The sequence below is a fragment of the Chelonia mydas genome, chromosome 5 (assembly GCF_015237465.2).
Source record: "Chelonia mydas isolate rCheMyd1 chromosome 5, rCheMyd1.pri.v2, whole genome shotgun sequence".
In the NCBI taxonomy this organism is placed as follows: domain Eukaryota; kingdom Metazoa; phylum Chordata; order Testudines; family Cheloniidae; genus Chelonia; species Chelonia mydas.
This window is the reverse complement of record NC_051245.2, coordinates 75,552,046-75,579,568: the sequence shown is the minus strand read 5'-3', so window position 1 is coordinate 75,579,568 and position 27,523 is coordinate 75,552,046. Positions and strand designations below refer to the sequence as shown.

Here is a 27,523-nt window from a genome sequence, read left to right as displayed (position 1 = left end):
TATCCAGTTTGCTTTCCGCTCTTTTTGTTATAGAGTCACTGAAATGCTAGAGTTCCAAAGAGTAGAGCTATCGTACGGCCTACAATAAGAATTTTTCTGCTGTATTTATGTCTCATGCTACGGTTGTTGGACAAGAAAGAAAGAAAAAAAATCAATGAATAAGCCAACAGGTAAAGAATGTGAAGTAGGGGGAAGTCACAAGCATGTGCAAGCCCTGTGGCTTGATGCCTATGAGAGAATGGAGCTTTCTGATGTAGTGTGGTTGTAGCCAGGTCGGTTCCAGGATATTAGAGACATAAGATGGGTGAAATATCATCTTTTATTGGGCCAACTTCTGTTGGTGAGAGACAAGCTTTTGAGCTTACATTAACCCCTTCTTCAGTCATCTGTTGAAGAGCAAGGGGAGTCGACAGAGAGGCATACTAATGGCTGGTAGTTTGGGGACATTGGGGTACAATTTGACTAAGTTTTGACTTGGGCCCATATTTTTGAGACTACCCTGTCAGGAACCCACCTGGGCAAAGCCTGAACAATGACTGGATATGGTGTCAACCTGATGAAAACAAATGTTTGCCGAGGTGGAGTAAGAAGCCCTGGACAGAGCTAGAGCGCAAGGGAGAGAGAGACTGCACATTCCTAGATAGCTGCTGGGAATATCTCTTCGGGTGGCAAGGACTCCGATGGGTTCTTGAGGCCACTGATCCTGTTGTATTTGAAAGAGCTGAACTAAGAGCTGTAATTGCTCACCAGAAACTCGTTATCCAGCCAGTGGCAAGGAGAAGTCAGAGCCCAGCAACAGTTCTAGGCTGAGCAGCAACAACTGGGCCCAGCCACAGCACCAAGCATGCAGAGCAAAGTGACAGTTGGATTCACCCACAGGCCACAGCTTCCAGCAGGAGAGCAGCACACTGAACAGCAGAATGAGAGCATCAGCCATTCAAGGTCCAATTGTTTGGGACTGTGACTTATGTACTCTGAGGTAAATGGTGGTGGGAGTTAAACTGTAAATACTTGTCTCGGTTCAACCTGCTCTTTCCCTTTTCTCCCCTCCCGGCAATAAAGTTCATTTGTTTAAACTTCTGTGCTTGTGACTGGGTACAGATTAGCTTGGCAAAGGCTACCAGAGTGGTTATACGTTCCCAGATTACTGAGTGGGGGCTTGAGCCAAAAAGACAGACAGACACTAGAGAGAATCCCCAAACATAAGGGCCTGGCCCTTGTTGCTGCCAACCCAACTAGCAGAGAGGTTACACATGGAATGCCTCTGAATCAATTATCTGACATTCTTTAATTGCTTTCCATGTTAAAATGCAGTACTGTATGTTTTATCGTTACCCACATGGGAGAGGCTTTTCTGTCTATTTCTTGTTCATCTGTTGAGACTATCTGGTTTTGAATCAGTTGTAAGAGAAACGCGCTGGAGGAGAGAACGTACCCAGCTAGTTTACAGATCTGCCCAAGAACATCTTACTTACTGTTACATCATCAATAAAGACTTTCCAATTTGCATGCCTTTGTACATGACTCAAACCTAGAGTCTCCAGAGACGACAGAAGGAAAGACAACAGGTAAAGTGATGGGGATTCAGCAATCATCTAACTGAGAAAATAGCTCTCAGAACATATTGTATCCTTACACTCAAACTTGAACGCTGGAATTTTACTCAAATTCAATATTCATAATTTAAAAAACCTCCATGAAAATTGAACCTGTCATTAGGATAATTATTAGTCAAATGTGATTTTAAAGTTCTGTTATAAAAAATAGACAATCAGACATTTAATTACATGTCACAGTGTTAGCATAACTTTCGAGTCATTCATTTCTCTAACAAACACCCTGTCTAAACAGGGAAAAATGTATCTGATTCAATGTCTCGTCAGTCCACTGCAACTTCAATTTCAACAGATCTACATCCCCTGAACAGCACAAATATTTAAATTCCTATATTTGTAACTGTTACAGTGAAAGCTTCAGGCACAGAGCATTTCTGAACAGATGCAAGTTTAGTTTGGCAAGTCTCAGTCAAATTAGTTTCACACCTTGACAGATATAGCAACAAACGTGGAATATGCAAATATTCTTTATGTTCCACCTTATTACATTTACAGTCAAAACAGACCTATGCATGATTTCAGGTAAGTCTCTTCATACCACATTGCAAGAAAACAGGCCCAGGTTTTTGTTACTAAAATAAGTGACACTAAATATTAAATATATGTGTGTATATATGTATATGAAGACATTACCTTCATGGCATGAATTTCTTTTAGTAATCTCTCTGCTCGCCTTTGGTTCTTTAGTACCACATCTTCCGAACCCCTGTAGATAAAGACTCTGTTTAACTGGGTAACACACTGATTGGCAATCATTTCCCAACAAGGAAATTACTATTTGCAGCAAAATAAATCACAAAAGTCAATATAAACAATTTTACTGTTCACATCTATTTTATGTTAAATGTAAATTATCAGAACAGCGAAGTAGACACATAGAAACATCAATGCGTCTCCAGCTTTTACAGATGAAATTAGCATGCAGAAGAGATATAATGGTAATTCTAAAAACGTGAGGGCAAGTAGTAATATATTTGATAGCAACATTTTGGCAAGGACTTTTTTGAAATCAGAAGAATCTGCTGCATCTTCTCTGGGAGCTGTTGAACTAAACGTAGTGTCTAGAGAACGCTATAAATTGTTTAGCGCCAGTCTAAGCCAAGGTTGCTCAAATTAGATACGAGATGAATCAAGCCCGAGAAAGTTTACTTGTAAAATTTGTATAAGTACATTATGATTAAATTTTGAATGATCCTAGGTAGGATATAATAATTAAACTTTAAGAGATTATCGGGATTAAAGAATATCTACCAAAAAAAAAAAAAAAAAAAAAAAAGTGAGTTAGCTGAAGATAGAATCCTGAAAATTTAGATGACAAGAGATACTCTTCTGAGTAAAATTTACAATAAAATGTTAATTACAAAATTTAAATACGTAATGGAGACCACAATACTGCCAAAACTTACAAAATTTGCTGCAGTGGGTGAAATGTCTAAACAACTGTATTCTTCACATTTTAAAACACAACAGTAGATTTGTCTTCTTCCATTGGTCTCAGTACTAACAGTGTCACAAATCACTTTGCCCCATGTGAAAGATTAATTACATTAATACGGATTAAAAACACAATTAAAAATTCCAAAAACAGTGTTTATTTGTTCAAAGCATATTGAAGAGTGCTCCTTGCACTGAAACGTGCAGAACTTTGCACTGAGGAAGCTACTGAAGCTTTCTGTAATACAGTGATGTTCTAACACATCAAGGGTAAACTTTTCCAAAATGCTTAAGTGATTTAGTCTAAATCCCATTTTCAAAATTACTACGGTCAAGTGTTTAAACCAGTTTTGAAAATGGGACTGGGGCTCCAAAGTCACTTAAGCGCTTCTGAAAACTTTACTTCAAGTCTGCTTTGGGAAATTGTCTTTAGGTTCATATTACTTAAGACCAGTGGTTCCCAAACTGGAATTCATGAACCCCTGGGGGTTCACCAAATGTTACAGGGCGTTCTTGGAAAAAAATTCCCTAATGGCGGACAGAGCTGTCCATAGGGACCCCAGGCAGAACGGGGCCAGCAGCCCGGAGTCTTGGGGACTTCCAAGAGCTAAGCAGATCAAAGCAAGCATATCTATCACACTGAGGAGATCTAAACTTCAAGACTCCTTATACGAAATAGAAAGGGAGGTGGATTTTTTTGCGGCTTTTAAAATTAAATAGGCTGCTCGTGTTGTTTTTAAATTCGTATGAAGAATAAGTTTAAGCTTTGTTGTGATGTGCATTATTTGCCCGGACTGCTCAAGACCTGAATGCTTGTATAGGAGGAACTCCGAGTTGGCTTCTTAAATACCTTCATCCTGTTTCACATCTGATACTCCTTGATGAAACATAGTACAGGAGGGCAACGAGGGTCATGTGCCGCCCCCACCGTGGCGCACCCCCCCATAGGTCCCTCCCCTTTTTTCCCCCTGGCAGCCCCCCCCCCCCAGACCCCTCCACTTTTCTGGTGGTGCCCCGCCAGGCCCCGGGGTGCACAGGGGCTTCGCCCCCACACTCCTTTTTTCTACTTGCACCTCTGATAGGAGCCTTGTCTTATAATAGGCTTAATCAAAAGTGATACAAGCTACAAAAGTGAGATCTTGGAAGAGTGTTGCCATTTTCATAATGTAATAAAAATATTGTAATGATAAATAATAGTGTGTAATAAGCATGTCATAAAAACAAACGTTATATTTCCAAGATCACTGCTTTTATAATTTATGTCAAAGTAAGGGAGAAAATCCCTGGAAATATTCATTTTTAGGAGGGGGGTTCATGAGACTTGACAGTTTAGTGAAAGGGGTTCATGGGTTGTTAAAGTTTGGGAACCACTGCCTTAGACTATATTAAGGTAAGTTAAATGTTGACACAAATCTATAAATAAGATTTACTACATCTTAGACACTTAATAATGCACATTCATAGAAGTACAGTGCAAGACCAATCCCGTTCTAAAAATATATTGTGTTCTTTAAAAGTATTAACTATTCAATTAATATACTGCCCTACTATCCACCTCCAATGTGTAGTGTTAAATAATGTTTTGTAGATACTCATTTCCCCCACAGTCTAGTCAACATTTACATAAGTCATTTAAAATAAATGCAGCATTAAAATTTTTTTAAAAAAAGGATTAAATATTAAAACTAACTTTTTTAACTTAAGTTTTGCAATGTGTCTGGTGAGTCTGCGAATGGTAAGAACTCTGGCCTTCTTCACCTCTTTTCTCATCTTCACAACCTATTTGAAAGGAGGACAATATGTTAGATAGCTATTTATCCTAGTGTATAGAAACTAATCAATGTACCTATTATGCCTTTGTTTTTTTTAAACTGATTCAACAAACAGAAAAATATCTGAACACAGTTCATGCCTCTGCTTAACAAAAATCTTAGTTCAAATGAATTCAGATTCCTGTTAAACTCAAACTGCTTCCATAAACATCAGAGGAGGAAAACAAACCAACAGTCTAAAAATGTGTCTGAGGTCTGAACAGGAAGAAGACGTGAAAAAGCCAAGGCATTCTTAACCAGCCATATTTTAATAATATTCTTAGAACCAGGCTGGCCTAGAGTTTTGAACAGCTTACGTTTATTTTTTGCTCATTCATTTTGTATTCCCACCTTCATTGAAAATGCACCTGTACTTTTCTGTTAAAGTACGATATGGAACAAAACTACCTTTAACTGACAATTTAAATGTTCTTTAAAAAGCCCCTAAAACTAACATTTATTCATTCTTCAATAATAGACTCTCTGTCAAAGGCCATTCTAAATTCTACAAGAACAAACAAATAGACAAACAAATGAAACCACATTGTTACATACTGACTGTCATTAAATTTAGTTTCATTTCCACCCCAAGGATTTATACTTGCAAGTTGTAAATTTACAGACTTACATCAATATATATTTAATCCTACTTTAGTATTATTTCTCCCCAACCCACCTCACAAAAAACATATTTGAAAAATGTAGCATAGATTAAACAGATGGTAAGTCCAGCAAGTTATCTAGGATCTTTTGTCATGAAATTTCTCCAGGGCCAAACTTATTGCAAGTTAGTGTTTTCATAAAGATACAAGAACTTTGAGGTGTAGGATGATAGCATCTCATTGATGACTAATGACCTGGCCATTTGTGTACGTTAATACTGTAAAGACATTTAAAACTATTTAGCAATAGATTTTCCAAATACATTTCTAGAACTCTCTTTTTTGAAGTGATTTACCACCATCAATAGTAACAGTTTTAAATGCTAAACCCAGAAACTGGAGAGAAAAAGAAATCAGAACAAAAATAGTGTCTGATTTTTTATTTGTGGTAAAGTTCTAGCAAAATCCTAAAATTTACTCCTAGACAGAGAATTTGTACTGTATGCCAAGTTGCCACGCCCTTCTTAAAATTCCATAGAGGACTTTCTCTTTATTGTACTCAGAGTTTTTATTTTTAAACTACTGACAATTTTAAATACTTGAACGTTCCCTATGCATATCTACATATAAAATCTAAAATACTGATGTATCTGGGGCAAACCCTAAATGTTCTAACAGCTCATGGCATTGGGTATGCATCAAACTGAGAATGAATTAACTTCTCAGAAGTCTATGCAAGTCTTCTCCTGCCCAGTACAAATGATATAATGTACTAGTTGCAGAAGCATCCAGTGGTACAAACAAGGTACCCTACCTCCCCCATGCGTTTACCATATTCAACGTTATATAGTTTTTCTCCTCAGAGTATTAAATGGGGCAACATCCACAAGTGTTGGAGTTCTACCATCTTGTCATTCACAGCAGCAATTTAGTTGTAGGCCCTGCTCAGCATATGGTCTTCTTTTTGCTCACCGACAAAAATCTGCGTCATGAGCCAAGGCTCCCTAAATCTGGCAACCACTACCACTCCTGTCTGCAACCTGGATGAATGACCTGTGAATCTTAAACTTCCCTAAATTCTAATGACTAATTCTCCTAACTCAGCTAGATCCACCATTCCAGGATCTTCCCCAGGTGCTAGAATTGGGTTCAGCAGCCACGGTATTCAATTTTCTTAGCTCATGGATAAATTTCCTACAGGTACTGCTAATCCGAGGATAGGACAACAGCCAGGGTAGAGCCATGTGTCATCCCACAGATAGCCATAGTCATCTGCAGAGATAGGCCTTCAAATCAATGTGAATGCACTGTAGAAAGATGGTCTCCCCTGGGGTTCCTTCTGCCCCAGGCACGGGAGTCTGCACCAGGATCTGGCTATAAACAGATTCCAACTGACCTTGCACTTCTGTCCCATTGATCCATACAGGGATCAATTATTTTGGCAGGTCTGGTCTTCCACACTCAGCTTTCCACTGTTCAAACCTTGGGATACTCACATTCCATAAAGGGGCACTCTCTTTGGGTGTGTTCTGGTTGCCCACATGAGAACAGGCCACCATGTTTTGGTCTGAGCCCATTCTCTCATCTGTTACCAACCTTGTCTGTTAGTGGCTTGGCATCTAAGTCCACACTATTCCCCCAGAGCAGCAGTGTCAGGAGCCAACCACACCCTTTAGGTTTACATACACATATGTTTAGATTTAGTAGTCCTAATAAGATCAGGATATTAATCACATGTGTAAAGTTAAGCATGTGCATAAGTATTTGAAGATTTGTGACTCAATTCTTGAAATGCACACTTCAGAGAGGAGAGTTTTAAAAGTCTGCATGAAAGATAGTGGGCTACTATGATAATAAAAATTGTGTAAATACGCAAGCAGGAAAAGATGCAAAATGATTCATGCATCTATGGTTGGAGAAATCATATTGTGTTATTTGATAACTGGTATGTGATCATGAAATTGATGGCTATATTGTGCACACACACTCTCAAATTAAGAGACTGGCTGAACAAACAGATTTGCCAGCTCCTCACGAAGTGCCTGCTTAAAATATTCTAGAGTGTAAACCATGCAGGCATACCTCCCAAACTGCCACTGCCCAAAAACGGGACACAAAGAATGACAGACTCAAAATTAGGGACACAAATAAAAAACAATCAAGAGCGGAGGAAACTTAAAATGCTGTGGGATTCAACCCAACATTATAAACTATTACCTCAATTTCACAATTCTTGTTTCTAATTTAAACAGCTGTCAACAATAAAAGTGAAGGGACACCAAATTTGTAAAGAATGTAGGTTACCGGGACTAAAATGAGTGACACCCTTCAAAATAGGGATATTTGAGAAATTTGCATCCAGGCTTCAATATAGGATAGTAAAAATCAGTGAAAGTACAAAACTGAATTATTCAGATTTTTCATGACAGACAGGAGTTTGTAAGTATTAGAAGTTAGGTGCAACTAACCAAGTTAAAAAAAAAAATAAAGATGATTTGTGTTCTGATTAAAGTTTCAATGGTAAAAAGGTCAAATATTTTAGCTGGGCTTTTATTGACTACATGTACTCAACTCACTACATTCAGAATGCGAAGCACATTTTTCTCACAAGGTAGTACAGATCCTATTTCAATTTAATAGTAGTAGTTCTAATGCAGGAACATCTGTATACCATTCCACACGCTGAATAAACTAGAGGCTCTTAAAAGGTTAACCGCAAAGCAAAAAAAGTGTGTTTGCACCTTAAAACCAACTGGTCATGAATGTGAAGTCTGGGTGAACTGCAATAATTTACTATTCAGACATTTTCATGCCGGCAAACAACCTTCATCCAACAACTGTACAAACAGGAAGTATGTCTTTAAAAAGTCTTGCAAAGTTGTACTTTTTCAAAATGAGCATTGGAGACAAACGTCAACTACTGATGTGATAGGTAGTAATTGCTCAGAGCATCTCTCTCGCCCCTAAAAAAGAAACAGGTGCAAAGAGGACTTGGTGTAATTAAATAACTAGAGAGAAAACTCTTTCCTTGGAGTTCATCACATTGCACATCTAGCTCTGATTTGACAACTGCAGTCTGTACGGTTGAATACACACTAGAAAACATTTAAGCTCAAGTTCATTTAGAACTTCTTAAACTAAGAAAAAATGAGTATGTCTTATTTCATAGGAAGCTTTAATAGTGGTTCTTTAACACTGCAGAAAAAAAATCCACACACTATAATAAAAAAGCCAAAGATTATTCTTTGTATAAGGCATACACTAATTTAAAAAGCACAGCTTGTTATTACATAACCAAACATATACATTTAGTTTCCTCTCCAACATGCTTTGTAATGTATTTTTCTAGGAACATTTAATGCAGATGGAGCATGTTTTTTACGGACCAACTGCGCCAAAAAAATCAACTTCTTCAGCTGTCAGCCAATTAAAGTTCAGTAGCTGGATAACAGCAAGAACAAGAGGTATCCACTATCCAGCAGGCACAAAATGTCGAATTAGGTAATCTGTGGCCATTTCTTTCCCAGTGGTGTTGTGTGTGAATTCGGCTCTTGGAAGTCCTCCTGAAGTTACTCCCATGAAAACAACCAGCTCTTTGAAGCAGAGACTGTCTTTTTGTTCTGTGTTTGTATAGTGCCTAGCACAATGGGGTCCTGGTCATGACTGGGGCTCCTCATTGCTACAAATAATAAAAGATGATAATGTTCAGTGAGTTCTGACATCCAAAAATGGGATAGATGTTTCTTCCTTGGCTTACGGCTCAGTTGGGAAAGATTTTTTTATTATTATTATTAAATTAAATAGGGCCTATAGTCAAGCAGGACTCTGATGTTTCAGAAGGTCAAGCAGTAAAGGAAGTGGAAGCCCTCTTCAATGAAATCTCTAAAATGACTGGGGTATGAGGTAGGCCCATGACCATATATCAGAACTCCCCATACTTAGTAGCCTCTGAAACTTGGTGATGGGGAGTTCCTTCCACACAGATATAAAAATACAAACAAAAATCAGAAGAGACTAATTATAGCCCAGAGGTAAACCTCAAACCAAATAATTTCCTCTGTCAACAGCAGCCCTGGAAAATTACATTCTAGAGTGGCTGGAAGTCCACAGACTACGTGGCTACCAGTGGAAAGAATGACCAAGAATTGTTTGCAATGCAGGATGGGAATGATGGGGCTCTCCTTCCGCCAAGAAAGCTCTGCCATTCGTTGCAGAATGGTGCTGTCTAGTTGGCTTAGATCTAAAAACACTAAAACTTGAGAAGTCATTGTGGAAAGAAAACCAGTTTTAGTGTCTTTAAACACAAATGTGTAACACACACCAGTGAAGCAAAAGATACATCAACACATTTAACAAGTCATCCCCAGGAATCTTGCCAGAAATAATGCATGCAACTCTATGCTGTGTCTCAGAGATACAGCACAGAACTCACAACCCAGGAGAAGGGCACAGCTATGGTGGCTTCAAGCCCCCTGTGCACCCTCCTGATTCTGGGCTATTCCAGGGACTGGAGAAGCCTCCGGCATAATTTAACAGGAGATCACAGTGATGCCTTCAGACCTTATAATTTATAGACTATGAAATTTAGACTCCTAGTGCTGTCTAAATTACAGCAGCTTCCTGTGTTGCTCCATGGGTTGCAATGCTACCCAGAATCTCTGCAATACTGTATGCTGGGCCCTGCCCTCAACCTACTCCCATGCCATTTCTTCAAGGGTGTTTTAGACCACTCGCTCTCAACCTTTCCAGACTACTGTACCCCTTTCCGGAGACTGATTTGTCTTGCATACCCCCAAATTTCACCTCATTTAAAAACTACTTGCTTACAAAATCAGACAAAAATACAAAAGCGTAACAGCACATTATAACTGAAAAATTGCTTACGTTCTCATTTTTACCATATAATTATAAAAAATAAATGGATTGGAATATCAATATTGTACTTACATTTCAGTGTATAGTACATAGAACAGTATAAACATGTTATTGTCTGTATGAAATTTTAGTTTGTACGGACTTCGCTAGTGCTTTTTATGTAGCCTGTTGTAAAACTCCCTGGAAGACCTCTGCATACCCACTGTTTTAGAAGGTAGGCCGATGACTATCCCAACCAAAACCTGGCTTTTAGGGCCCTTTACACTGCCCCAGACCTTTTACCTAACATAAAGGGGCTGGAAAGGAGTGAGGGTCTCACCCAATATATATCAATTACAACTAAAACTAAGCATATACTTATGTATGCTTTACAGTATATTTACAGTAACTCCCCACTTAACGTCCTCTCACTTAACATTCTTTCAATCTTACGTCCCTGCTCAATTACAGAACATGCTCCATTTAAAGTTGTGCAATGCTTCGCTATAACATCGTTTGGCTGCCTGTTTTGTCCACAGCTGGCAGCCCCCCATCAGCTCCTCTACGCCCCCCCCCACAGCGCCTTCTGCCCACCAGCAGACCCCACGGACCAGCGCCTTCCCCCTCCTCCTGCCCACGGCAATCAGCTGGCTTGTAGTATTCAGGAGGGAGGGGGGGAGGTGCAAGGACTTGGCGTGCAGGCTCCCCCTCCCTCCCCTGACTCCCTAACACCTCAAACCATCGGATTGCCACGGGCAGGAGGCAGGGGAAGGAGGGGGGAGGCTGGGCGCCGAGTCCTTGCTCCTCCTTCCACCCTCCTTCCCCCTGAACATTGCAAGCCAGCTGATTGCAGAGGGCAGGAGGGAGGAGCGAGGACGCAGCACGCCTCCCCTCTCCGTCCTCAACACAGCTTGCCGCGGCCAGGAGGCAGGGGAGGGAGGGGGAGCCTGCGCGCCATGTCCTTGCTCCTCCCCCGTTCCTCCTGAACACCGCAAGCCAGCTGATTGCCGTGGGCAGGACGGAGGAGAGAGGACGTGGCGTGCGGAGTAAAAGGGGGAGGGAAGACAAGGCGGGTTAAGGGTGGGGGCTTGGGGGAAGGGGTGGAGTGGGCAGGCCAAGGGTTGAGCCCCCCACCCCTGGTGCTTGCAGAGTAGGGGAAGCTGACGCTGCTGCTGCACAACGTGCTTCTCCTAGCCTACGGCACCTTCAGCCTCCTTGCCTGCCTCATTGTGTCCAGTTCCAGTGGGCTGTGCCTGGGTGGGGTAAGGTGGTGGCGCCTCCTGACTATAGTACTGTACTGCCAAAAAAAATACCCTGGAACCTAACCCCCCCATTTACGTTCATTCTTATGGGGAAACTGGATTCACTTAACATGGCTTCACTTAAAGCTGCATTTTTCAGGAACATAACTACAACGTTAAGTGAGGAGTTACTGTATTCACAACTTAAATATTTGGATCAGTGATAACAGATGAATCAGAGTTCTGTATTTAGCATTTAAACAAATAATCTTGCAATACATTCAAGTGTGTCAGATTCATAGAATCATAGAATCATAGAATATCAGGGTTGGAAGGGACCCCAGAAGGTCATCTAGTCCAACCCCCTGCTCAAAGCAGGACCAAGTCCCAGTTAAATCATCCCAGCCAGGGCTTTGTCAAGCCTGACCTTAAAAACCTGTAAGGAAGGAGATTCTACCACCTCCCTAGGTAACGCATTCCAGTGTTTCACCACCCTCTTAGTGAAAAAGTTTTTCCTAATATCCAATCTAAACCTCCCCCATTGCAACTTGAGACCATTACTCCTCGTTCTGTCATCTGCTACCATTGAGAACAGTCTAGAGCCATCCTCTTTGGAACCCCCTTTCAGGTAGTTGAAAGCAGCTATCAAATCTCCCCTCATTCTTCTCTTCTGCAGACTAAACAATCCCAGCTCCCTCAGCCTCTCCTCATAAGTCATGTGCTCTAGACCCCTAATCATTTTTGTTGCCCTTCGCTGGACTCTTTCCAATTTATCCACATCCTTCTTGTAGTGTGGGGCCCAAAACTGGACACAGTACTCCAGATGAGGCCTCACCAGTGTCGAATAGAGGGGAACGATCACGTCCCTCGATCTGCTCGCTATGCCCCTACTTATACATCCCAAAATGCCATTGGCCTTCTTGGCAACAAGGGCACACTGCTGACTCATATCCAGCTTCTCGTCCACTGTCACCCCTAGGTCCTTTTCCGCAGAACTGCTGCCTAGCCATTCGGTCCCTAGTCTGTAGCGGTGCATTGGGTTCTTCCGTCCTAAGTGCAGGACCCTGCACTTATCCTTATTGAACCTCATCAGATTTCTTTTGGCCCAATCCTCCAATTTGTCTAGGTCCTTCTGTATCCTATCCCTCCCCTCCAGCGTATCTACCACTCCTCCCAGTTTAGTATCATCCGCAAATTTGCTGAGAGTGCAATCCACACCATCCTCCAGATCATTTATGAAGATATTGAACAAAACCGGCCCCAGGACCGACCCCTGGGGCACTCCACTTGACACCGGCTGCCAACTAGACATGGAGCCATTGATCACTACCCGTTGAGCCCGACAATCTAGCCAGCTTTCTACCCACCTTATAGTGCATTCATCCAGCCCATACTTCCTTAACTTGCTGACAAGAATGCTGTGGGAGACCGTGTCAAAAGCTTTGCTAAAGTCAAGAAACAATACATCCACTGCTTTCCCTTCATCCACAGAACCAGTAATCTCATCATAAAAGGCGATTAGATTAGTCAGGCATGACCTTCCCTTGGTGAATCCATGCTGACTGTTCCTGATCACTTTCCTCTCCTCTAAGTGCTTCAGGATTGATTCTTTGAGGACCTGCTCCATGATTTTTCCAGGGACTGAGGTGAGGCTGACTGGCCTGTAGTTCCCAGGATCCTCCTTCTTCCCTTTTTTATATACTTCCCTTAGTATATTCATATATACTAGGTTTATCTATATTAAAATAATCATAACATCTTGCACTTCTAGAGTATATTCCATTAGAAGATAGCAAAGCACTTTACATAACACCAATGGAAATAATTCTGACCACCACAGTTAAGTATATAAATATCCCTAATTTTGAAGATGAAAACTGAGGTATAAAAGTTATGGTCTCACAGTAATTCTATGGAACAGATAGGATAAAATCCACATCACTGGACTCCTAGTCCTGTGTTTAAATCACTGGAGCATATTTCCTTTCTACAGAAAGAAACAGAAAGAAGAAACATTGAAAAAGAACAAGTTAGCAGAGTACATAACAAAACTGACTTTAGATATAATTTGACTTGTAATTATAAGACGCTTAATCAGTATAGTAAGTTTAATCATCACTGTAGCTTTATTATACTGATAGGTTAAAATGGTCAAAACGGCCCCATATTTATGGTCCGAACCTGGGAAAATATATTTTGTACCGTTCTGTAGTGTCGTTATTGGATAATGGAACTCTAGAAGAGAATGTGAAATATATGACATGTTGACTTGCATGCCAGCACTAGGAATGCCTTCCCAGCATTTAGTAGTTTCTCAGAAGTGCTGGTCCCCAAGCTGTCAGGGTTAAAAACTAGACAGTTCAGTCATGCTTTGCTCCTCCAAGTTTTCTTCTAGTGTGCTTTTGCAAATATTGTTTACAATATTTTTGCAGAAAAAAGAGTGCTTAATTGCATTCTAATCGTAAACAGAGTACTTTTTCAGCTCTCTGCCATTTCAGTGGTCAAATATCAATATGGAGAAACATATAACTTGAGAATTATATTGGGTAGTTATGGAAGTACTCACATGCTTAAAAATAGGCATATGCTGAAGTATTTTGCTGAATCGGGGTGTCAGTGCTTGAAGTCTCTCAAATGGATAAAGATCTGCCTCTCCTGTCCTCCTACTACACAGCGTATATTCCATCCATATACAACTCCCATCACCCTACACCTCTCTTGTGTACTGTCCAAAGACTGCAGGAGGGGAGCCCCACTTTGGTAGGCCTTGTAAGATCTGTTAGGACAAGGCTTCCCTCCTTTTAGCCGTATACCTCCACCCAATTTAAATTCCTAAACAAAAAACTGTTAGAGATAAAATTAAAAAGTGTACTTCAGTAGAGTTCACCATACTCCACCCCCATCAAAAGTTACTTTCTTAAAAAAAAATTCTACAACTTCCAAAAAAATCCAAATATTAGACCAGTCAATGAACAGGGGATTTAGCCATTCCTCTGCCATGTTATCCTTCACCTACCATCTAAAATTTGCAACAAGTACTGTGTAGAAGTCAGACAGTTGAGATTCTTCTTTTTCCCCTCACTCCTTATTGTGAGAGTTATATAGTTTTTACCATCTTACTCAAAACCTTTATCAATTAGGATCCTGTAAAAGATTTACCATTTTCATTACTGTGCCAAGCGTAATGGAGGCTTGGGAGAATTCTTTAGATTCATTGCACGATGTGTTATCCCCTAGGCATACTAGTTTTTTCTGATACCCACAAAATATTCACAGCTCTAACATCTTTTCCCTGAAGTAGAAGCAGAGTTATTAAACTTGCTCTTTGAAGTTGGGTCGGAGGATGTTACTTACAATTAAATATTTTCATCTTGGTTAACGTGACTGAACTTAGTGACATGCTTACCAAAACTAGCCTCTGATCAAGACTGCTGCACCGACCAATTTTACAGGACAAGTAGCATTTGCTTTTACATAGTATGAAGCAGAACAAATGCTTGACAGAAGAGAAGAAAGTGTCACTGCATACAATGCACACACTTTCCTATTTCTGTCTTATTTGAGAAATTACCTGTACAATTTAAAGTTGGAAATTTCCACAAACAGTGCTTTGCTGGTTTCTTGATAAGAAGTGGGGAATTTCTGGATAAGGGAGACCAAAAAATCCTTTACTATTTTATGTAATTTTATGTATTTTATGTAATGTATTTATTTATTGAAATCCTTCCACTTGCCTGGCTGATACCCAAAAAAACAAAAAACTATAGCTCCACATATGCATTAATGATAACAATCTCAGATACAGGCCTAGAAAGACATTCATACGTAAAATTTAAATTAATATCAAAGGCCTCTGCTAAAGAGATTTGTCCTCACTCTCTCCTCGCATGAGCCTTTTTTTAAGGCCATCAATTTCAAGGACCTCGACTGTGGTAGAAATATTCTCAAAGGAATATTACATTAGAATTAAATGTTATTCTTGGCTGCATTTGGGGCTTGTTTTAAAGTTTGTAGAGGGAGCTCATCTCCAAATTAAGCGAACATTTGGCCAATTTATTTTTGATCTAGGAGAACATGACTAAAGATCTGTGAGATGTATCAAGAAAGGTACAGGCCTATATTTTCAACTACAGGGTCAGCAGAGACTTCAAAATGCATTACGCAACAGTTAACAATCCAGTTGGTTAAGGGACAAAAATAAGCAATGCGCATATATTCTCTCAGGACTAGCTTGGTGTATTCTGTTCCAAAATATTGAAATACAGGTACTAGATGATCTGGCAAAAAGAAAAGGAGTACTTGTGGAACCTTAGAGACTAACAAATTTATTTGAGCATAAGCTTTCGTGAGCTACAGCTCACTTCATTGGATGCATTCAGTGGAAAATACAGTGGGGAGATTTATATACACAGAGAACCTGTCTGGATAAGACTTCAAAAAGACATTATAAAAATCAGAGCTTTTTATTCTGTTGCTGTGTACAAGCAGCAGATAATTTTGCATACAAGAATCATTTAAATCACCCATGTCGTAATTCATCTTTAAACTTTTAGTCGTTAAAGAAATGTACTTCCATAATTGTTATCTTCATCTCAAATATATCAGCCCAGAAATGGATAGTCATTTCATTTTCCCTTGAGCAGTCTGAAGCAAATACAACTATTCACTTAGGGCTTGATCCTATAAGATTCTGAGCGCTACAGCCCTAATTCAACAAAGCACGTCAGCCCAGGATATAGCCCTTAAACAGATAATATTGGACTACAATTTGGAGCCTTTTCATCCATTTCTGGTGGACTCTGCTCAAGTTCTACCCATGGTTTTCATATCTGTGAAGCTAAATCAATCAGGGAACCACTGTATTCCTGGTAACAGATTTAGCATCTACTGTTATAAGCAGAAGGTCACCCTCTATAGAAGAAGCAACCTGGACTTGCGCTACCAATCCCAGGAGATCTTGGAAGACATTTCTCACGTACAAATATACATGATCACATTTTATTGTTTTCATCACACAGATCTATGGGTCCTCTTACTTTGTAACCTCTCCTTCCTCCTCTTCCTTCTGTGTCACTATCTTCTTTTCTTTATTCTTCCTCAGTTTTCATTTCATACAGGCCAATAAAGATTTCAAATGAATAGTGTACAACTGCACTTTTAGTACAGTGTAATATTAGGTGGTATTTTTTATTCATTTACTTTTTATTTCTTCCCCAAAAATAAACACATACCTTGAACTAAACTGAAACTTTAAAGGTTCCCCTTATAAGATTCCCACCTATTGTTGTCTGCTCATATTCAATGAAGTCTCTTTGTAAAGATATTGTACATCTGTTCTTTCTGTAACAACTTGGGCTACACAAGTGTCAACTTTCAAAAATGTCGAGACTTGAAAGGGGAACTTTACTCTTACGAAGTCCTCTTCACATTTTCTACAGGCTTTTGTCATAGAAATTTGGCTAGATGTAAGTTTATCTAAAGAAATAATCTCTAATCTTTTTTCCCCTATTGGGAAATATAAGCCCTATGATAATTGACTGCTTTGATCTATTAAGCTCAACACTATTAAACTTTAGAAAAAAAAGTCTATATACCCTAAATATCAACACCTTAACAGCAACCAGTGAATATCACACACAGGAAGCAAAGTTAGATGTACAGAGGTGAAGACGACTAGGAGGACATTTCAAACAGAATGACCAAGTACAAGGAAACTGAGGCTCAGGAGTAGGACTGGATTCTTTTATTCAGATAAATAATTGAATCAAAGCCACAAAAAAGAGCTTTGATAAAAACATGTTTGAAGCTGACCAACTCCTTCATTTTAAATAGGGTTTTCCAGAGGGTGATAACGTGAAAGAAAGATTTACCACTGCATTGGGGGACACAAGCTTGTACTTCTGATGCAAAGAAATAGGATATAGGAAAAGAACAGAGAACAGGAGGAAATGAAATCAGAAGTATAGTGAATTTATTCAAAAAGTGCCTTTGTGCATTTTTCCACAGCTTTTCCAAAACATTCCTGTTTTTATTTCATCTGAAAGTTGCACAGTTTTGCTTCAGTCCTTTTCATATTTTATTTGGAGAGGGTGAATACCCTGCATTTGCCTGGGACCACTATAGATACCAAAAGAGGAAGAGGGCTTTCTGCTGCCCACAAGTATGCTTTGGTATTACTGGCCAGCCAGATAGTGAAACATAGCCGCATGGAGAATTTCTGTGTTAGCAAGTGTTTATATCCCACAAGAAAGGGTTCCTCCTGAGGGTACTTCTATCATTTCTGTATATTTCCCTCCTTCAATAGGAATCCCTCCTCTGTGCCCCACCTGGCGTTTACAGATTAAGCCAGATTGAGCACTGGTTTAACGAAGTTTGATATTGAATTTTGCTTGAAATTACAATGGGAACAGTAGTTTGCCTTCTACGCACAAATGCTTTCTGCAAGAAAAAGCGGATAGTGGGGGTGAAGCCCATGGAGAGGATAAGAGAAGGAATAAAGAGCTTCAAATACCCCTGCTAGATGTTTGATTGACAGTGTACTTTTCATAGAATATCAAGGTTGGAAGGGACCTCAGGAGGTCATCTAGTCCAACCCCCTGCTCAAAGCAAGACCAATCCCCAATTTTTGGCCCAGATCCCTAAACGGCCCCCTCAGGGATTGAACTCACAACCCTGGGTTTAACAGGCCAATGCTCAAACCACTGAGCTATCCCTCCCCCCATATATAATTTATACTAAGCTCCTACCTGCGTAGTTAATCCTCCCCCAGACAGCCTATAAGCCCCAACCTACATGAGATGCCACATATCACTGCCACCATCTTTTAAGTGCTACTTATTACTGCCATGGAAGGTTTCAGCAAGTCTATTTTTATGCTTTAGCATTGGCATCCCACTTTCTCACTCCAGCTACTCTCTCCCTCCTCGTAAAGAAGCACTGTTAACCGCTGCTCAGCACACTCTTTCAGTCCTGTTTTCCATCACCATCATGGATCCCCCTCACACGCTCCCTTCCAGACTCATCACTGGCAACTTCAACCTCTGTGTCAGCACTCTCTCAGACGCTTATGCTACACACATGATGGGTCTCCTTTGATCTTTTACTCTTGACCTGGTATCCATCCAAAACTGCTCTCATTGACCTCTCTCGATGAATCTGTTTCTAATTACTCATCTCCCCATACTAGCATGTGTCAGGTCTCTGAGAAATTACTCCTAAACCAGAGGTCCCCAAACTGTGAGGCGCGTCCCATAGGGGAGCACGGCTGGGGCCTGGGGGAAGAGAAGGAGCTCCACCCAGCTCCGCCCCGTGCCTGGGGCCCTGCTCCCGGGACCCCGGCTGCTGGCATTGGCCCCTGACCAAGGCTCTGCTCCCAGCCCTGTCCTGCTCCCTGTTGGAACCCCAGCCTCAGTCCCCTTACTCCTGTCTGTGTCCCCCCTCCCAGAGCCATATCCCCTCTCCTGGCTCATGGGAAGGGGGGGGGTAAGGTAAAAGGTTGGAGACCACTGTCCTAAGCCCTCACAAAATTGGACACTGGATACAGGCATAAAAATGATGTTATAAAAGGAGACATGAATGCTGCCTGAAGATGGCTTCCCCAAATACTGATAGACTCTATAGGCTATATTTTGAAATAAACTGATGCATCACAGAAGTTTCAAATTTAAGAGAAAAATTGTATTTTATCTTAGAGATTCAGTTATTCAAGGCCTGTTGCTTTCAGGAGCTCTAAGTCACTATTAAACTCTTCATTGACGCAGAGTATTACTCAAAATTCCTATTATCTCTTCCTGCTTGCTCTGCCCCACAATAGGCTTTCTAATAATTCTGAGTGAAAAAAGAGTGGCTCCTACAGCAGCACTCTTTTATTCAAATAAGAAAAATGATGTCTTAATATTTCAGAGTTGTGATGTGAATCCTCAGGAATGATTCCCTTGTGCTGGGCAAATTTAGTTTTCCATTGGCCGATTTCATTCTCAGGGCCAGTCCTTATTTTCCATTCAATTGAGGGTTCCTAAACAACGAGGGCAATTTGGGAAATATGCAAAAGAGAAGAGCACAGAGATGATTCCCAGATAAACAACATATTAATCAACTTTAAAATGGGTATAGAGAATCCTTGTTTGAAAGTGGTTTATTCACATTAATTTGATTTGATATAATGAGGTTATTGTTTGGAAGCGGATTAAGCTAAGCCAGAACAAGGCACTCTTACTCTAGAATCAGAGTATCCACATAGGGAGCTATTCCAGAATTACTATTGTGCTTTAAATTCACACTTAATTTAACCAAAAATAATTTTTAAGAATAGACAAAACAAGCTATTTAGGGACCCCGTTCATACCTCCTCCAAAAAAGAGCTTTGCAGTGTTTTTATAGACATTCGCTAAAATGTTGTTTCTTACTCTGAGCTTCTGTTCCTACTCATTATTAGAACTTATCTGCACGGTACATGTATCAGTGCATCTATTTTTATCATTGATGTTTAATTAGCTTCAATTTTCTGTTCAACTATATGCATTTTTCATCCAAAATCCTAAAATTTCTTATCCTTGGAGACTATTTGAATACAACGGTATTTTTAATCTGATGACTTTTCAATGAGATTGCTTAGTGCTGATTCACGTTAAATGTCTGACTGACCTCAGAGGAAGTTTTTTTTAAACAGGCCCTGCACCACATGGTATGTCAGCTTCCAATACCTAACTGAGTGAATGTGTTTCAGAGTAGCAGCCATGTTAGTCTGTATCCATAAAAAGAAAAGGAGTACTTGTGGCACCATAGGGACTAACAGTGAAGTAAATGGAGACTAACGATGAAGTGAGCTGTAGCTCACAAAAGCTTATGCTCAAATAAATTTGTTAGTCTCTAAGGTGCCACAAGTACTCCTTTTCTTTTTGAGTGAATGTGAACAGAGTCCTGAACCTCAGACAGCAAACTAAGTTTGTGAAAGAGTGCCTAGATAACCCTGACTTACAGCGTGGTAACCTGGAGATCTCTGGGTCTAACTCCACAATGATTTTAATGGAGTTACTCTAAGAATGATTACTCAATTCCTATGCCACATATGATATTAGCCTTTAATTAAATATTGGAACTATGAGATAGAAAGCCATGACACCTTAAGAAACCAGACATTCACAGAACAAAATACATAAACTGGAGTGGAATATTTGCATTTAAAAACTATGCAAAATTTATCTATAATCTGGTCTAAGTGTTCAGTTCAAATATACACACTGTACTATAGTGAATAGTGCTGTTACTAATACTACAGAAACTGGAAGACACCTTGGAGCATTTTCCCAATAAAGCAGATATTTCAGTTAAGTCATTTTTCAAATGACTTAATTACTATACTGAACAGATGCAAAAGGTTATTCAATTTACTCCATGCTTATTTCATCCTAGCCTATGGCAAGATCCAAAGCACAATGAAGTCAACACAAAGACTTCCATTGACTTCAGTGAACTTTTAATGATTATCTGGTAACTTCTGTATTAGAGATGAGAAATCAGAATGTCACAGCTATTTAACTCCATAATATGAGCCAAATTGAGTGGAAGTTCATCAACACTGCCCCAATTAAGCAGCCATCATCATCACTCACTATTATTCACTCTTAGTTTTCTAGATAACAGACCTCAACAGCGCCTCCATTCTAATTTGGAAGAAAAACCTGTAGCATAACCCCTCCTTCCTCCTACAACCACCCTCTATTTTTTTTCATGAATTTGTACACGTCAAGCCTGTAATGCCAACTAACAATTCAAAAGCTGAACAGAGAGGGAAGTCTGCATTATGTAGACACCAGCAAGCCATACTGAAATATGTTGCTTTTCCTCCCCCTTTTTAAAGCATTTGTCCTTTACACATGCATATATACCAATAAATTAGTACTGGTAAACTATATTATATAGCATAATCTGTGCGCTTCAGCTATGCTAAAAATAAAATAAAATCTACAGCAGTTTCTCATGACTGTGTGTGCATGTTTTTTTCATTATACACTGCCATACCAAGGAACCACAGATGTTTTATTTTATGAGAGCACCTAACTAGCCTACGTGGCCTACCACACACACTTTTATATAAACTACTGAGAGCTAAGGAAAACTTCAATTCTTGTCCTCAAGTACAGTAGTTTGATATTGTTTGTGTACAATATAGTTGGCAACAAAGCCTGGAGTGCTTTACATGTTTAATTACTTTTGCAATCTGCTGAAAGAAAATCTGTGTGATCTGCTGATCATAGTTTGCCGTTAATAGAGTATAACTGATGATGTGGCATCTCTAGGAACTTTAAAAACAGCTGCTGGAAGAGTTCCTAGAAAAAGTACTGTTCCTCTGAATTCTCTCACATGGTATAAATTTGGAAATTCCATAAGCTTTAAAGAGACCTTTTCCTTAGGACATCTACATGGTCTGTAAAAGAATGTGAGTAATTTAACATTTAAATAATTTTAGGCAGAACTTAAGATCAAGCTATCTTTTTTTTTTCTTCCAGAAACTGTTGTATTGAAGATTATTTAAAAGGAACACAAGTAAAACAAAAAGCTTTACGTGTATTTCCATAGAGCTAAAGATGACTGTTGCCAAGTTTTTCAGAGGTTAAAGAGTACATACTTTTTTCTTCATAACACCCTACACGTTTATAACATGCAGTCAAAGCAAAAAAAATAAATAAATAATATATATATATAATTTTAGTTCGCTAGTATTTATATTTATCTGCCCAAGTTGGCTAAAGCATGAAAAAATACATTTGGTAAAGAGGTGGAATTTGAAACCGCCAGTAAATTTGCTTTAATGATTTCTCTTGCCTTGCTTAGCCCTCTAGAGACAAAGTTACTTTGAAAATTATAATTTTGGTTTAGTGTTTTTCCACCAATCAATAAAGATTCCTCAGCAATGTGATTAAAGAAATGTAATAAAAGGGAAAGATAAGTTGTATACAAAATTACTTTTTTGCCATCTATTAACCAATTATTATTTTTGCAATAAAAAACATAAGGTTCTATAGAGCAGCATTTCTAAGCTTTGGCCTCAAAAAGACCAAACGATTTTAAAAGGGATATTAAAAAAGGTCCCAACCGATACCTGTCTTTCAACTGTATTTTTATTTTGGACCAGGAAGATGGGGGGAATGTCAGCCTAAGCTGATTAATGAAGTTCTCTTTCTGTCCCCCTCAACACTCATCCCACACCAGTGTGAACAGGAAAAAAAGGTAAAAAGCAGGTTCTTCAGTGGCAATAGCTTGTCTGAAGTTCTTCCCAATGGCTTTGCCTAGCGGCTCTCAAACTTTAGCATGCTGAACTTCATCTATCAAAGAACCTCTCCCCCTCAACCTACCTCAAGTTTACAGCCCAAATCCAACACCTTCCCTGCAGCATCAACAGACCTTGGTTACACAGAAAAAGTATTATTAGGTGAGAAAATAAATATAAACAGTCTTTAATTCAGCAGTGCAGTTGTTTGGTTGGTTGGTTTTCTCCTCCCAATCATCTATCTATTCCTTACCCTGGATGAAGAACTAAGTACAGTACTTAGCACCAGATCTCCTCATTGCCTGTAAATTTCAATCTTCTAACCACTTCAGGTCAGGAATCTGCAGGCAATGAGTAGACCAAAATCTTAATTCACATAGTGTCACTGCTTGAAGACTAACACTTAACCACTGTGAAGACCAACAGGTAACTAAACAGACCACAGTTTACGATACACTAGCCAAGTCTGTTCTTTCGGTGCATGCACCAAGTATCCAAACAAGGTATCCAAATTGATTTGAATGTCTCAGCAACTCTTGACAAAGATGGAGTCTTGTGAGAAGATGCCTCACATATTAAAAGTAGTTTGTTTCTCTAGCCTTAACTATGAAAGTAAAAAGAGTTCATTACTTTTAATACAACTTCAACACTTCATTTTATGATGACAATTCAATATGGAAATGCAAAAATGGATAAGTGCCACACAAATTGGAAACAGGTCCCAGCGTGGAGCACTATAGTGAAAGCAAGAATGAGAAATCAGCCAAGAACCAACTTTGGGTGATGTAAAATATACATCATGAAGGATTGGCTCTGAATTGTTAAGTGTTTAAGGTGCTTCCCACTCAAAGTGACTGCCATTCAATGACAGCAAAGCAGTTCCCATTTGTTCAGTTTGTACTGGGATCCATTAGATTGACATTAATGGTGTTAATTGCACAGTCTTGTAAAACTAATAAGATATAAAGTCTAACACGGATAAGTAAACAATGTATTTTATATTTAATAGTTTAAAACATTTTAGACACCAATCTAAACAGCCCTGGACTATGCAAGTCTGGCAGCTCAGCTTCAGTCAGAACATATCTCCCTACCATATTTTCCCATCCTTCCTTCAAATTCCACCCTCTACTCCAATGAGGCTGAGAATACATGTTTTTCTCATTATACAGAAGCCAATATCTCCAAAGGAACATACCATGAAAGAATGTGTTTGGCCATTCAATTTACAAGTTGAGAAATAACACTTCTGGAGCAAAGGAAGGCAAGGAATAAGAATCCAGCAACTGATTTTCTATTTACTTCTCTCATCTTAGCTGTGGAAATTTCCTCACAACCACTATCTGACCAGCTCCTGGAGAACAATACTCATCCATGCTATATAGCACAACATACAAACCCACCTCCCCACAAATAAGGGAATGCACAGTCCCCTGTGAGATACACAGATCCCCAAATCAAAACTTCCCTCCATTTTCACTCTGATTGACAATTTGGGCACATAGAGAATATATTCTGATGTGTAGTCTGAGGGCTCTGAAAGTAAATATATCTGGTCTTTTTTCATAAGTTATGGCTATTTTCACACATGTTTTATATGCATATTGTTTCTTCTCCTTATATAAGGAGTTATATAGTTCCATTGTATAACAAATACAAATTTAGAAGTTAGAGATCCAACCTGCACACCTTACCAAAAAAAACCCAAAAAACAGAGCAGTGCAAAAAGACTTTCTGGTAAATTGTGGTCTAATAAATAATAGACTAAAAAATCTGCAGTCAAAATAAAAAGATGATTTTCAGTGCCATTAAGGACACCCTACTATTTCCCAACAGCTCTCCCACTCCACATTTTCCTATCAGTCTTGTTAACCGTGAAAAGAGAGTGAAAATGGCTATTAAAGTAGACTGTTGAGACCTCCCACAACTGAGATCTGAGCCGTGTTGTACTAGGTAGGCACTGTTCATAAACATAGTAACATTATGTGACAGTTCCAAACTGAATTCCCAGACCCAGTTTAGCGCTTTAACTACAAATTCATCTTTCCTTTCTAAACATCTTATTATTGGAGGCACCCCATAGAACATTTCAGAAATTTAGGATGTTAGCTTCCCCCCACCCACTCCACTGCTGCAGACATCTATAATAGAACAGCAAGGAAACATGGAAAGTAAAGGGGGGAAAAAACCCCACCCACGAGAAAGCGGCTTCTGGCCTGGAGCACTAACCCATTATCCCCTCTCCTCCTCAACAACATGACATGAGAGAAGAGCAACTACCCTCACTATCCCAATGGCACGACTCCTCTGGCTGCGTAGTTCTGATTACAACTCCCACCATCTCTATGTGCCCAAATCTCCTCCAGGCACAAATAGTCATACATTTTCTCATTGCTCAAGTTGTATGTGTTTGGGGGGGGTGGGGGGGGGGAGGGGGAGGCTTCTTTAGAGTGCATTCCTGATTTAAAATGCTTAATAATCTAAACATCTCTGGTCCAATCCACTAATTGAGTTTTTTATTTCAGCTTGGTCAAGACTGAGCAAGAACCACAAGTCCAGGTGCAAGTAAAACTTAACCAGCACCTTCTGGGAGGTGACTGGAGATCAAAAGTTTATTAATCTGAGAGAGATCCACTGCCCACCATTGGATCTACCAATCTGGTAAGAAAATATTACAACACACCATGCTTCATAAAATGACAGCGTTTATAAAAACTTTCCCAGATCGAAGGGATATTTTTAAAATTAAAAGCATCAAATATAGAGCAATCAAAATAAGCATGGAGAATGCAAAGATTATTTAACTCAGGAAGAAGGACTGCTTTTCACCCTAACTTCCACATCCTGGGAACTGAATGGTTTTGTTTTGTGCAATCCTTTTAATGGTCCAATTCTGCTACTGATAAAATGAATGGGAATATTGCCATCGACTTCTGCAGGAACAGGTCCCATCATTTTTAAAACTCAGTTAGTCTGGAGAGAATTTGTTAGGTAGTCCACAAGATTATTTGGGGGCAGATGTGCGGGATGGAAGGACACACCACAAAAAAAATTAGTTTAAATGGGTATTATGACAAATGCTTGCATATACAAACAAAATTGTTGATTATTTTCATTTATTTCCCCTGAACCATCATATCAGTTTCACCCTGTTTCAGCATGCCTTAGTGATGGATCACCACTGCCCATTCGGTGGGGATTTAATTCATGGTACAAAATATGACACCTTGTTACAACTGGACTTTAAAATGTGAAATACATTTATTTTTTATATTTTGTCTTTTTGCTACCTCGGTTGTTTGTCCACATGTTTAACACATTTCCAAAACCTAAGAAACTTTTAAAAATAAATAAATAAAAATCAAATAAGGCCAAATTCTGTGCTTTCAGTCTCTGCAACTGTACTGTCCCACAGAATAGAAATAGGCCAATACTGCCTAAAAGCATTAGTTATGATTAATAAACTCAAATCTTATAACTGTATTTGTGAACAGTAATCAGTTCACTCTTGTACTCCTCTATATTGCAGATGAAAAACAATCCTTTTTTCCATATTAAATATATACATGACATAGATCTCTCTAAAGCAGTCATTGACATTGCTGATTATGTGCTGCCATCTAGCAAAATTTTTCAGAAGAATTTAGTTTATCCACACATACTTTCTGACAGCAGACTATTGTACCTGGGACCACATATTAAAACTTTAGAAGTCTTTGTAAACGAAATACATCTGGTGTACGATACATGTTTTCTAATCTTTTTCTTCCCTCACTCTTTATTCCTAGAAACATGTTCAAACAAAGATCTTGTTTTCATGCAAGTTCATAGTCATCAATTAATGGCCAGATAAGGACAAGATATCGTTTCAATATAAGATCATCACTGCAAAATTAGACAAAAGGAGAGGATGGGGGGGGAGGGACAGACAACTGCGACCTAATGAATGTAAACACTGGAAGCATACTTGTATACAATGGCTATAAGAGTTTACAAGATGAAAGGTTTTCCTTCCCCCCACATAAATTTGTGTTTGTATTCTTATCACTCTCCTTTTCTCTTAGGGAAAAAGAATGGGGGAGGGTAACATGCATTTCCTTGCACTAGATGAAAGCAGCATCTTATTCTCCATATTTCTACTCCTTCTCAAAAGTCCCTTCTCTCATCTTTCCACTTTGCTCCAACTTTCTACCTTCCTCCTCCTTTTCCTGCCTACCCACTCCACTGTGCTACATGGAAATAAAAATGGAATCATCAAACCTATTCAGAGGCACATAGTATATTATACAAAAAGAAAAGGAGTACTTGTGGCACCTTAGAGACTAACCAATTTATTTTGAGCATAAGCTTTCGTGAGCTACAGCTCACTTCATCGGATGCATACTGTGGAAAATACAGAAGATGTTTGTTTTTATACACACAAATCATGAAAAAATGGGTGTTTATCACTACAAAAGGTTTTCTCTCCCCCCAACCCACTCTCCTGCTGGTAATAGCTTACGTAAAGTGATCACTCTCCTTACAATGTGTATGATAATCAAGGTGGGCCATTTCCAGCACAAATCCAGGGTTTAGCAAGAACATCTGAGGAAGGGGGGGGGTGGGGGTTAGGTTACCTTGCATAATGACTTAGCCACTCCCAGTCTCTATTCAAGCCTAAGCTAATTGTATCCAATTTGCAAATGAATTCCAATTC

General features: G+C 39.3%; 1 protein-coding gene across 6 annotated transcripts in view; it reads right to left on the bottom strand.

The window, feature by feature from the left end:
* Window positions 1-27,523, bottom strand: part of SRFBP1 (serum response factor binding protein 1) — a 123,798-nt gene that overhangs the window by 84,644 nt on the left and 11,631 nt on the right. For 5 of the 6 annotated variants that reach the window (XM_037901606.2, XM_037901610.2, XM_037901604.2 and 2 more), the window contains 2 exons: window positions 4,741-4,829; window positions 2,250-2,322 (listed from right to left, as the gene is read on the bottom strand). In XM_037901606.2, coding sequence (XP_037757534.1) covers window positions 2,250-2,322; window positions 4,741-4,829 — 162 coding nt within the window. Of the gene's footprint in view, window positions 1-2,249; window positions 2,323-4,740; window positions 4,830-13,461; window positions 13,546-27,523 lie in introns of all 6 variants that reach the window. The other variant, XM_037901605.2, reaches the window with a different exon arrangement.